Source organism: Physella acuta, unplaced genomic scaffold, assembly GCF_028476545.2.
Source record: "Physella acuta isolate Inbredline_101_S28 unplaced genomic scaffold, ASM2847654v3 ptg001316l, whole genome shotgun sequence".
NCBI classification, from domain to species: domain Eukaryota; kingdom Metazoa; phylum Mollusca; class Gastropoda; family Physidae; genus Physella; species Physella acuta.
The window spans coordinates 2,382-15,713 of NW_026732831.1; the positions used below are offsets into that span (position 1 = coordinate 2,382).

Sequence of the window (13,332 nt, forward strand, 5' to 3'; positions counted from 1 at the left end):
AACTTTGTGGTTAAAGACTAGACAAAAAAAAAAGATGAACAGTGACACAGTACTTAGTGAAGACGCATATTGTGTAAAGGACGCGATATCCAAATTTTTTTACAGCTTAATTTTAAGTTTCTTTGTCAGTGTAGCTATTATTTATAATTTTTTAGTATTTTATTTTTATGAGCTGTGTGTTATCAGTTTTAGTTAAATAGGCCTACACCGTATTGGCTCTCTAAAATCATGAGTTATTGGTATTTTTATTCGTCAACTAATAAATTATTTTTTTTTAATATTTTTTTTTTAATAACTTGAATCCCAAGTTTACGCTTTGAGTATTTATTTTAAATAAGCCACAAACGAGTACATTACGTTAAAAAATTAAATATCACGTTCAGTGTTTATTGGTCAAAAGGTCTGGTACTGACCAACTCAATTTAGATAAAAATAGCTAATTAAAACCCGTGTGAGACTCTATCCAGTTGTGTCAATAGTAAATTGGCTGAAGACTCAATTTTGTTTGGTTAAAACTAACATTCAACAAAGTGTCATCTTAAATATTCAATTAGAGTAATTAATTATAGACCCTGCAAAATAGCATATTTTTATTTTAAATTTCTACAGCCTGACTTTGAGAAAAAAAAGCGCTAGAGTAGAATTGAACATTTGCACATTGTTTTAGCTTATTCAAATATATTGTAGATCTGTCCAATTAACTAGTCTATATATGAATTTTTAAAATTTTATTTTAAACTTAAAGCAAGCTAGAATGGGACTAAGCAGCATCATTATAGAAATATGTTTTTTTTTTCTTGCAAGGTTTCATTTCGATTTTGTATTGTTCTGTTAGAATAATAAAAGTCCAGAATTTTTAAGTTTTGCCCATGTGGTAACATTCGCGAACCCCACATTGACTTCCTTTCTCTCTTTTGGTCTTAAACGGAAGGTAGCTACTTAGATAAAACTGCATTTGTTTGTTCATTTTATTCGGGTTTGCTTTAATTTTTTAATCTTAAAATGACAACACTACCTTGTGTTAATATTTAGGCTAACTAAGAGTAATGGATTAACGTTAACTAAATCATCAGAGAAGTTAAAACTACACTTTTTAATATGAAAGCCGGACATTACCTATTGTCGATAGAAAACTTTTTTGCTTTATCAGGACAACTTTATTATTAAAGTTTTGTGTGTCTGGAAGTCTTAATAGAATATATTATTATTGTCAGTTACTAAAGCAAGGTTAACACTTGAGTGGAACACAGTGCCATCATTGATTTTTGTCAAATGTCTGTCTTGTTGTACTTTTCAGATTTCATGATAGTTGGCCACTTTAATTACTTTTTAATTTACTGTAAATTTATCACTTGTAAATGTATTTTTTTCAAAATCAGACTACCACGATGCCTGCCAAAGGACCTTTGCAAGCCGTTCAAGTTTTTGGACGCAAGGTTAATTTTTAATATTTTTTTTTGCATACGTGGGGTCACAAACACCTTGGGCGTCATCCATAAATGACGTCACACTCGTAGGGGGAGGGGGGTCCGTAATTTTGTGATGGTGTGTGACGAGAGGGGTTCAGATGGTGCAACGTCATACTTTTGCATTATAAAAAAGCTATGTTAGAAAATGAATTTTAGACGTTATTTTGCGTTTAAGAAAACTGTTTTTAAAAGTTGTAGGCCTAATGACAATTTATTAAAATACTCTATTTTGACAGAGTTCAGACAAGATTTTGGAAAAATATAGCTGTTTAAAAAAATTCAACTGCAATTGGGGGGGGGGGTCTGGCTTTTTGTGACAGGGGGGAGGTTAAAATCATCCCTAAAAGTGTGACGTCATTTATGGATGACCCCTTGTGTGTTCTGCTTGCATTACAACATTAATGGTAGATTTTGATTGGGATGATTGGAGTTACTGATGTCCGAATGTAGACTCTTCCATATATAGGTGGGTTAGGTTGTTAGTTGTTTTATGATTTCGACTAGTTTTATGATTAGACTTATTGTAGGACTAGTGTTGGGGGTGACTGTTGGTTACATTAGCATGCATATATTTACTTGAAATACCAGTAGCCTAACACCCATTTTAAAAATTCTTTTATCAGACACTTGTAGGCTTATACATTTTTCTTTTTGATTGTACCAGATAGCATGATAATTAGAAAATGTTCTTTGGGTGATATTACATGTTTTGCTAGTATGAACACTAACCCTAATTTGCTTTTAAGGGTCCTTACTCATACAGAAATGAATGGATATGATCTTAATACTTTAAAAGAGAATATGGCAATAGCAAAGTAAAGCCAAGAAATTTTAACAATTAACCTGAGATTCCAATACTAACAACCTATTTTGTGTACAGTCCATTATTAAGCTCTAGTATTACTAGATGATTCCTATTTTGAAATTTATCTGGATGTTGTTTTTGTGTGTCTGTACGTGTTAAGTACCATTCCAGTGTTGGACCTTTTTAAAATTGTGTTGCTGGTCAACAAGGATTTTACATCCTTGGGTTGGACAGTTTTATTAAAGTTAATTAGGTTTTGGATCTCTCTAGATAGCCCCACCACTGTTTGTGCCAGCTCCAATTTAGTCCACACAAGGGTACCTGACCTATTTCTGGTGTCTAGTCATTTGAATATTTACATGCATGTGCCATAAAAACAACTTGGGGGAATTTTTAGACCAGTGTCCGATAATAGAATCTTCTTTTAAGAAGGGGTGTTAGGCTACTGATGTCAATGCTAAACCTGGGCTTACCATAAGCCTAACCCTAATCTCTAACCATATAATTAGTCGTGATTACAATACTACTACCAACCCAACACACCTATTTTATGGAAGAGTCTATTATCGGACATTGGTAACTAAAATCTTCCACCTCCATTGCTAAGGTTAACATCTAAAAGTACACTATCCCCTATCTCTTACTTGGGTGGCGCTTGTTAACTTATTAGCAGGGCTTGTCTGGACAATATCCCTAGTTTTTGTGTTCAGTTAGCTTTTTAAATTTGCCAGTGGGTTAGGTCAATTTATGTCAGTTTTGATTTGGCTTCGTGTGGTTTACCTACATTTTTTTTTCTGATAGAAAACTTCAACTGCTGTTGCTCATTGCAAGCGTGGAACTGGTTTAATCAAGGTGAATGGTCGCCCACTTGACCAGATGGAGCCTGAAATCCTTAGGGTTAAGGTATTGCATCTTTAGAATTCTACAAGTTTGATTCTTTGCGTATTTAAACCTAGTTGCATTTTTGTATGTGAGCCTAATAGCGAGTTCATTGTAACCTTACTTAAATTTTTTTATTTCAGCTCCAAGAGCCAGTTTTGTTGTTGGGTAAAGACAGATTTGCTGGTGTTGACATCCGTGTGCGCGTTAGAGGTGGTGGCCATGTAGCTCAGATTTATGGTAAGAATGATGGTTATTTTTCTTTCTCATGAGTCGGTGTCTTTTAATTTTTTGTTATGCCTAGGTATACCACATGTTATGCAGATTTGACCATTCTACGTTTTGCTTGTTTTGTACAAGCTATAGCGTTATTTTTAGGGTGAGCATTAAGAGATTGCAGGTTTTGGCTCATGTTTGTTTATTGCTATATGTTAATGCTTCATTTATTTTCATGCAGGCGCATTTTTTCCTCTAGTTCATATTTTGTGGTTTTTCTTATGTATGATTGTCCCTTCAATTGAATAACAATGGTCGGCATGTATCCAATTAAGCTTGACACTGTTAAGGGAGATAGCTGATGAAAGGTCTGGGTGACTGACAAAACTGCTCTTTCTACTGATCACAATTTGGTGCTTATTATTTTATTTTTTCATCCTCAGCTATCAGACAAGCTATCTCAAAAGCTATTGTTGCATACTACCAGAAATGTGAGTTTTTAGGTTATTTTAAGTTTTTTATTTTTTTAGATTATTTTTGTCATGGTCTGTGTGTTAAACCTCTTCTTAAAATAAATTTCAGATGTTGATGAAGCTTCAAAGAAGGAAATCAAGGATGTTTTGATCCAGTATGATAGATCATTATTGGTTGCTGATCCTCGTCGCTGTGAGCCCAAGAAATTTGGAGGCCCAGGTGCACGTGCCAGATACCAGAAATCTTACCGTTAATTTAAACAAACATGTGCGAGGTTTCAGAATAAAGTTATTAAATTGTATATTCTGTTTTTTTTTTTACTTAGTTTTTTTTTTTTTTTTTCGGATTTTGTCAAGTTTTTCTCAATTGTCAATTCTTTTGTTTGTTGTTGGCATGTACATTTACTTGTCTTGTTGTAGTAGATGTATTCTGCCCACATCATTTGTGTACTTAAAATCCATAAAAAGTATAGTTAAAAGATGAGATCATTTCGGGGTTAGTTTTGGTGAAGTTTGTCATTAATAGTCTGGAGTTTTGGTGAGCTTTTTCTAGGTGCTGCTTCAATTGGCATGGACATTATAGTAATATTGACAGGAATTTGTTTTGTGAGGATCCACTGTACATCTATATCCATTGAGTTATTAGTGCACTAAAATTTGACTTGTGAACACAAGTGCAGTAAACACATCTAATAATGCTCCTTACAAAGTTTGTTGTGAAATTTTTAGTTTAATTCTGTCAAGTTGTATTAAGTCTAAGAAAGTTTTCAAGTTCTACTGTTCTGGTATAACCTGTACGAGTTAAGTTATACAGCACTCCTTACACTTCATCATGGACTGCTAGAGACAGATTTATTCCATTCCTAACCAGAAAGTCAAATGGTCATGAGTTGTTTTTAATGTTGCTAAGCCAGGTGAAAAAAATGTATGTCATGATGCTCTAAGTGCTTAACTAAAATAATGCTAGTAGTCACTATACTTGAAGGATAGGCTACGAAAAAACACTTTAATTAAGCCATTCTTATTTATATGTATACATATAAGTTAGGGTACTTAAGGGAATATATTTGCATGCATCAGGGATGCTTGAAAATATGGTTGTCGTGGCAACAGCTGCCATCTTGGAAAAACCTTTTGTGGAGTTCAAAAATTTCATAAAGTAACATATTGGATAGTTTTTGTGAGTGTAACAGCTAGAAATATTTTTTCCACGTTTTTTTTATGGTGAAATTCCATTAACTTTAGCATTAATTTCCATAGAATTCCGCCATACCAATTTTTGAAATGTAAAAAAAAAATATTTTTAGAGTTTTCTGTTCAAAAACTAGCAAGCTGACTCTATTAGTGTTAGTAGAAGAAGGGTCAATGATTATATAGGCGGTATATATGTTACTTTATGACACTTTAGAACTCCACAAAAGGTAGATATTTCCAAGATGGCCACCGTTCCCTGATGCTTGCAAATATTTTCAAGTAACCTAACTTAGATATACTCAAATCAATTAAACTTTTTAATTGAGAATTTGTTTTCTTTCTGGAACCTACCCCCTTAAGAACAGCCCATCAGAGGTAGAAGGAAAATACAGGTGACTTTTGGAACATTGTGTAACTTTCTAGTTGGTCTCCCAAAAATGTTTTAACGATTCACATGTGACTCAGTAAAATCCAAATTATAACTCCCAAGTGGTGGGCTGTTGTGCAAACATGTCTAGTGTGCCAAATGATTCCCAGTTTACATCTACAGAGATGTTATATTTGGTGGTTATTCACACTATTTACTTTTTAGCTACACTGTGTATTTGCTTTACCATTGTGACATTGTAAAGGCTGGTTCCATGATATTCTTTATAACAGGGGGTTAATCTTTGGAAATGTTATACTGGTAAAAAATTATTCATTGAGGTCCATACATGTTCACAAGCTGCTAAACCTAAAAAAATACAGCTAGAGAAATCGATTTAGATATCCATTTTAATTACCAATAGAAGGCAAGTACATTTGTAAATGCATCAACTTTTTTCTGCACAATTTCCTGGAACTAAATCAAATCTGAATTATATAAAAAAAAAAAAAGTCCTCAAACAAGAACTTACATTAAGCACAGATCATACCCACAGAGAATCTAAAGCTTTTTGTCAGAATAATCCTATTAACCACATTGCACAAAGTTTATACAAAGCCATTATTTTGCTTTAACATATTGGTCAATTTACTAGTAGTATTATTTTATTGTAGTTATATTTTATAGGAATAGTAACAATTTTCCTAAAATAGATTACAAAAATAAGCAAAAACTTTTACTGGTATAAATAGTAATATTATTATCAAAAGCATGGCAACCTAGCAAACTATATTTAAAATAAAGAGCACAAAAATAAATATATTCACAAGTATAACTGACTTGAGAATGCATGCAAAATTAAACATTGAGATAGTATAGAATGGTAGTTGATTTTACATTACATTGTTACTTTCATTTTAAATAATTTTGAAATCGTCTTTAATCCCTGGATTTCACTGGCACTCACATGGGAGGTATTGAAATTGAATTACACATAAAAAATTTCAATTGTTAATGGTGTATTTATTTGTTGAGTACTGAAATACTCTATGTCAACTGCAGTACATCTTTAATTAGCTATAGTATAAAGCTAGAAAAACATCCATAGGTGTTAATGAACATGTTTATAGTTATGAAAATTAATATTATTAATAATTTTTTTTTAAACATTGAATTTTTAACACCTTTTCTGTCCCCATTTACTCATGTTTAAAGATTCAATATATTAAGACTTGAGGTCATCTTAACATAACCAAAACAACATTTACAATTTACACACCACATGAAAACAATATATATTTTAACAAATTACTGTTTTTAAATATATGCTGTTAAAATATATTGTGATGACAGATTTTATTTCATCCTTACTAGTATTAAAAAATATTTCATAAGTTGAAAAAATTAGATACATGAATGTCACACCACTTGATCCACCGAACCAGCATTTCTGTCTTATATTTTCTGCAGATGTTTCTGTACTGTGGGTTTTTTACCAGTTATTTTAGAAGAGCCTTGATCTCATCTTTTTCAGCACAATCTATGTATGAAGCACCATCTGGAGACTTACCAGATTTGTCTGCACCCTGGAATAAAACAGAAAACAAATTAATTAAGGATGGGACAGTGTGGTTTTGCAGCAGTGTGCTAGACGGCTAACCCAGAAGTTTCAAATCCAGATTCTAGTCAGTAGAACATCACTGACATGTACTTTAAATTAGGAAAAGTAAAGGTAGCAGGGCATAGTGCTGACTACATTATCTCATTATATGTCAAGTTTACAGAGACACACGACTACTTCATTTGCCCCATGGACCGTCAAGTGCAAAAAGGGAACTTCACTTACTTTTACTTAAGGATGTTTTTCATTTTTTTTAACAATTCATTAATATTAATATTTTTGCTAATAAATTTGAAATAATATTTAAAGACTAATGTGGACTTCGCAACAATTTAGAATAAGTATACAATTTAATTATTCAGTAAACTGTTATGTATTTTAGGTAATGCTTAAACTAAGTCAAGTTATTCAAGTACATAAAACAAGTACCTTTCGAGATGTTTTGTTACTACATACCTTTTCTAATAACAGTCGTACACTTGCAGTATGTCCTTCAAAAATGGCAGACAATAATGGTGTTATACCATATTTGTCAGGAGCCTAAGTGTAAAAAGAAATTACTTATTACTAAATAATTAAGCACTAAATATAAAATTTTCATTTGTTAAAAGTTTATAAAAATGATATTTCTTTTTCTCAAATCCATTAATGTAAGTTGAATAATCACTAATAGAAGTAAATAGGATTAAGAACAAAGCTGCTAGTTTTAAGTAAACTTACATTGACTTTAGCTCCTTTGCTTATCAAATATTCTATTACTTCTGTTTGGCCATAATCTGCAGCATAATGTAAGGGAAGACGGCCTTGGATTTCCTTATTAACATTCACACCCTGTTACAAAATATGTTAAGTTTAGATCATCAAGAATTAGTATAACAATATTTATTATAAAATAAGGGTCCTTATATATAGGCTATATAGGCCTGGTATATATATAAATAAATAGATATAGGTATTCTCTGAAAATTCATGCATTGTAACTTAATTAGCATTTTACTATAGGTCTTAAATCTAAAAAGACACTAATTTAAAGTAAATTTTCTTATTTTTTTAATAATTTTATGTGGGCATATGTATTGGAGGGAAAACATCTATTTTTAATTTATTCTAAAGTAGTTGTGAATGAAGGGGGGCCCTTAAATATAGATCTAGATCTGGAGTTTAAAAAATGGGATAAATGCCTCTGCATTCGAAGCTCTAATTTGTAATTTCACATGTTGATTTATTTGATTAGACTCCGCAGAAGTCAGTTAGTTTTTAAGTTATAGATCTAGATTCTAGATCTTAAAACTTAAAGTAAGACATTCTTTAATAATAATTTATTAATAAATCTAAGTCTAGTCTAGTCTAGTCAGTGGGACTTATGACAGTGGTCAGTGTGTAGTCAAAGTGTAGTGTAAACTTCAAAACTTGTATTAAGAGTAAGACTAAAAACAAGAATAAGTTAAGTATAAGTTTTAAAAAAGTTTTAACTAGAGTACTTTTTTTATTATTATTTACTTACTAATTATCACAATACTAATACTTTACTAGATGTAAATTTAGACTCTACTAGATTCTAGATCAAATACTTTAATTTAGGGCCTACTGCATTCTACAAACTAAAATTTACTAAAAGTTCTAAAAGTAAGGAAAAGCCGCCTAGCCAAGGCCAGGCCTACCTCTTTTTCTACAAGTGTTTTGATGTCATTGAGTTCACCGTTTTTCACTTTCCATACAAGTTCTTGATCTTTATCTTCAGACATTATTTTCTAATCAAATACTGAATTAGTAGAGGTAAAAACTATTTAATAAGATGATATTTTAGGGTCTAATTTAAGCCTTTTCTAAGGTGGTGATAAAAAAAAAGGTAGAAGTATAACCGGAGGCTTTGAACCGGAAGTAGTTATGTTGTGATGCCCTGATATCAAACTAACATGTTGTTTCGGGCAATAAGTTAAATTACTAGCATCCGTTAAGCCTACATTGAGATAGCAACCACTCATCGTTATTAAATTTTGATAGATCTACGTCGTTATAGAGAAAATAGTCGCTTAACACGCAGTAAATTTGAGACCGTGTATGCTAATTTAAATATTTAACTGCCCTGGATGTTTTACAAACTAATCATCTTTGCAGTATAGAATACAACCCGCTAGAGGCATAGCGGCACATTCCGGCCAGAGTTTCTTCCAGACAGCTTTTCTACCGCCCCCACCCCCTCCCCGCCCACGAACCAAATGGAATTTTTATAAGAACATACTTTTACCAGTGTCAGCCCCCCCCCCCCCCCCAATATCAAGGGCCTCCCCCCCCCCCCCCCCCCCCCAGGAAGAAAATGTCTGGAAGAAACACTGATTCCGGCGCCCGAGGCTGACTATCAATTTTGCGCCCCCTCCCTCCCATTTTTATAAATAGTTATTCCTGTCTGTGAAAAAGTGACCCTTCCACCCCCATACCCCTCCCACAGTTGGAAAGGTTTGTTGCGCTTTTTACCAGTTGATAATCCGCAACATTTTCTATTTAGGTGCCACAAAATTTATATAGAAAAGGCTTAAAATGAGATTTTTATTTAATTTTAACCCATTTTGGTTCCCCCATTACGGTCGGCGCCCGGGGCGGTCGCCCCACCCTTCCTCCCCTAGCTACGCCAGGGGCGTAGCGAGGGGGGGGCGGGGGGTGCGGACCGCACCGGGTGACACCATTTAGGGGGGTGACACCAAGGCAAAAAATAGCAAAATATATAGAAAAAAACTCGAGGGGGGGGTGCAAATCGAAAGTTTGAGGGGGGGGTGCAAATCGAAAACTCGAGGGGGGGGGTGCAAATCGAAAGTTTGAGGGGGGGTGCAAATCGAAAACTCGAGGGGGGGGGGGTGCAAATCGAAAACTCGAGGGGGGGGGGGTGCAAATCGAAAGTTTGAGGGGGGGGGGGGTGCAAATCGAAAATTTGAAAGTTTGTCCCTGGGAAGGGTCTCTATGCCTCTGGGGGGGGGGTGACACCATTAAGTGCCGCACCGGGTGACACCCGACCTCGCTACGCCACTGAGCTACGCCACTGCAGGAACCCGAATATGAGAATGATTGCCGTCCTTAAAATTTCAAGAAATGTCCATGCAAATAATATAGATCTAGATCTTCAATAAACATTAGTTACTAAAGACAATGGTGGCTGACCTTTGTCGAACGCGATTGTGAAAAGCACTCTGAAAAAGTAGGTAAACATAAACAACTATCGAATTTTTAAACTGCAATTTTGAGGGCAGCGTCTGTCTTTTGGTGATAGTAACGGGAGGGGGGTGTCAAAAAATATGATGTGGTTTATGGATTACGCCTAATAAATATCCTATACATCACTAGGCTATAATATAAAGACTAGAGGTGTACCATTCTTTTCTTTCTCTTTTATTTTAGTGTGCTCATTTGTAGGCCCAGAAAAAATAGAACTACAGCGTCATCGGGAGAGCTTAGAGATCGATGAGATGAGGGGGGGGGGGTCGAAATTGTGTGACGAGAGTGAGGCAGAGGCGTAGCGAGGGGAGGGGGGTGCAAATCGAAAGTTTGTACCCGGACACCTGGATGGGTCATTACGCCTCTGGAGTGAGCAGTAGCGTAGCGAGGGGGGGGGGGGGGACACATGTCTTCGGGCGCCGACCTTAGGGGGGCGCCAAATTGAAAGTTTGAGGGGGGGGGTGCAAATGAAAAGTTCGAGGGGGGGTGCAAATTGAAAGTTTGAGGGGGGGTGCAAATGAAAAGTTCGAGGGGGTGCAAATCGAAAGTTTGAGGGGGGGGGGGTGCAAATGAAAAGTTCGAGTGGGGTGCAAATCGAAAGTTTGAGGGGGGGTGCAAATGAAAAGTTCGAGGGGGGGGGGGTGCAAATCGAAAATTTGCTCCCGAGGGGGCGCCAAATTGAAAGTATGTCCCCGGGCGCAGGGGAAGGGGGGAGTGAGGTAAAGCTTCAGAAAGTGTGAGACAAACGTTTTTAGTTAAAAATAATGAGCCGTTATTTTGCGTTTTTAAAAGACATGTTACTCCATATTTGTCGTATACAGGGTGCATTGTAATCAGAGGCGTAGCGAGGGGGGTTGAAAGGTTGAGGGGGGTGCAAATCAAAATCTTGAGGGGGGATGCAAATCGAAAGTTTGTCCCCGGGCGCCGGGGGGGGGGGGGGGTCGCTACGCCTCTGATTGTAATCGTGCAAAAAAAGAAATCTAAATCGATATTTTGACAAATGTCCTTTATTTTTATTTTTTTATAGGCCCTACGACAAATAGGGAAGCAACACGTAATACCTAATTATATTAGAGGAAGTTCCCTTCATTATGATAAAATTAAGAACGGAGAAGAAGATTTATGGACGACCCCTCAACAAAAGAATGAGACTACGCCCACAAAGACTTGACTTATTATACGTAGGTTATCTCGAAAAGCAAGACGTGGGTTCAAATCTCAACCGGCCTTCTGTTCCCAACTCTTATATATAGGCCTACCCAAAGCTAACTTTAATTTCAGGGAATGCAAAGACTTCATGAATTATAAACTATATATAATAAATTATTCTTAATGAAAAAAAGAGAAGCTAACACTACCCATTTGCCTTATTATTGAATCGGCCAATCATTGAATCAAACATGGGAAACAATGATACACTGCATACTCGAGTCTGGGGGGAAGAGTTATCTAACAGGAAGAAAGATATAGGCTACCAATTAATTGTCCCCTTTGATATAGTGGAACAAGAATAACAGGAAGCTTAACTGGTAATGATAATAAAATAACCTGTTTTAAATTAAGTAGCTGTGATTATTGGCTTATAACCAAATGCCGAAATTTGAAACAAACTTGTTCATTAGAACATTTTCGTTCCTAACATTCTACAAATAACCAAGAGACAAAGAAGTCATGTTGTACAAAACGTCGCGTTACAATATTTAATATAGATCTATAACTTGTTTTATTTAATAATATGCTATCAATTTTAAACAAGACCCTTAAAACTCAAAATAATACAACTCCGTACACTGGTGGCTGGTGTTAAAGGGGACACCCAAAAGGGGACATCCATAAATGTCGTCACGCTTTTTTGACGATTTTAACCTCCCCCTCCCCTCCCTCACACATCGCCACAAAAAAGACAGACCCCCCCCCTAAAATGACGTCACACATCAGCCTCTGTCAACTTAAAAGTATGTAAATCAATTCCTATTTAAATTTATTAAAAAAAATTCTAAAGCGCGAAATAACGGCTAAAATGTGTTTTCTAACATTGCTTTTTTATAATGCAATCTGACCCCCCCCCCCCACACTCCCCTCATCACACACCGTCACAAAATTTAGTCTCCCTTCCCCATACGAGTGTGACGTCATTTATGGACGACGCCAAACGACACACACATTCATATAGGCCTATATAAACTAGCGTACCCGTCGGGCGTTGCTGCGTAGTCAGAAAAACACCCATTCAATCTACATCGTGTTATTTTATTCATTTTAAAATGGAAAATACTTTGGTTTATTTATTCCAGTGCTTGTGGATACACACTATTTTTTAGCGCAATTTCCATTCTGGAGAATTGCGTTTATTAACTCGTCATTTCTGGGAATGGATGGATGGATGAATGAATGGATGAATGTGTGTCCGGGCTTTAAGTCGTATCTCCTCCTCAACGAAGCAATATCGATGACTAGTTCCAAAAGCAACTATGTTAAGCAAGTTACGAGAATGAGCATAGGCCATAAAAATTCCGGGTTTCTTTCATGTATTTCCCGTAAAAGCCAAAAAACCTCGAAAAAATGCAGTTTTTTGCCCATATCTCGGCAACCAGACCACTTAGCGACTTGAAACATGTACCAATCGATTCCTGCCATAATTTAGAACAATATTGCCGAAGAAAGTTTTCAAAAATATCCTCTCGTTCGGTCACAAATTTTAAAATTACATAAACACCTACAAACCGATCGCTCTTCTAGCTTGAACGCACCCCATCATTATACGTCAGAGCTATTTTTAGATAACATAAGGACATTGCGCATAAATGTCACTAGACTTTTTTAATTAACTTGCGCGCCTACTGAACGTGATGGCGCAGCCATGGAACGCGATGACGCATCTATTGAACGTGATGACGCGTGTGGTGTGGTTGTATATACATGCCGGAAGTAGAGATCTATCATCTTAATGATTATCATGTTGATAATCAAGTTCAACTAACCAATGGTTTTAATAACCCTGCTCTTAATTTCAAGGTGCTTAGTTTAGTTAGTAGTTAGGTTTATTTAATAAAAAACGTTTTAATAACTAACCAATGGTTTTACTAACCCTGCTCTTGATT

The 13,332-nt window shown here is 35.5% G+C and overlaps 2 protein-coding genes across 2 annotated transcripts; one reads left to right on the top strand and one right to left on the bottom strand.

Moving 5' to 3' along the window:
- Positions 1 to 853: 853 nt before the first annotated feature.
- On the top strand, positions 854 to 4,144 carry LOC131958319 (small ribosomal subunit protein uS9). The gene is made up of 6 exons (XM_059323286.1): positions 854 to 931; positions 1,380 to 1,436; positions 3,076 to 3,177; positions 3,297 to 3,393; positions 3,813 to 3,860; positions 3,952 to 4,144. Exons 2-6 carry the CDS (start codon positions 1,389 to 1,391, stop codon positions 4,095 to 4,097), a joined length of 441 nt encoding a protein of 146 aa, XP_059179269.1. The 5' UTR covers positions 854 to 931; positions 1,380 to 1,388; the 3' UTR covers positions 4,098 to 4,144.
- A 1,651-nt stretch (positions 4,145 to 5,795) lies between these two features.
- LOC131958317 (myotrophin) lies at positions 5,796 to 8,910 on the bottom strand. Its single transcript, XM_059323285.1, has 4 exons — positions 8,686 to 8,910; positions 7,745 to 7,855; positions 7,481 to 7,564; positions 5,796 to 6,989 (listed from the first exon to the last, which is right to left on the bottom strand). The coding sequence occupies exons 1-4, from the start codon at positions 8,767 to 8,769 to the stop codon at positions 6,903 to 6,905; spliced, it is 366 nt and encodes a 121-aa protein (XP_059179268.1). The 5' UTR covers positions 8,770 to 8,910; the 3' UTR covers positions 5,796 to 6,902.
- Positions 8,911 to 13,332: the final 4,422 nt, after the last annotated feature.

Bases quoted from the DNA above. Each gene is read 5' to 3' on its own strand.
- LOC131958319 (XM_059323286.1), top strand. From the start codon at position 1,389: ATGCCTGCCAAAGGACCTTTGCAAGCCGTTCAAGTTTTTGGACGCAAG. The intron at 1,437-3,075 runs GTTAATTTTTAA...TTTTTCTGATAG, and splicing joins TTCAAGTTTTTGGACGCAAG to AAAACTTCAACTGCTGTTGC. The intron at 3,178-3,296 runs GTATTGCATCTT...TTTTTATTTCAG, and splicing joins CTGAAATCCTTAGGGTTAAG to CTCCAAGAGCCAGTTTTGTT.
- LOC131958317 (XM_059323285.1), bottom strand. From the start codon at position 8,769: ATGTCTGAAGATAAAGATCAAGAACTTGTATGGAAAGTGAAAAACGGT. The intron at 7,856-8,685 runs GTAGGCCTGGCC...ATTTTGTAACAG, and splicing joins AAACACTTGTAGAAAAAGAG to GGTGTGAATGTTAATAAGGA. The intron at 6,990-7,480 runs GTATGTAGTAAC...GTTTTATTCCAG, and splicing joins TACGACTGTTATTAGAAAAG to GGTGCAGACAAATCTGGTAA.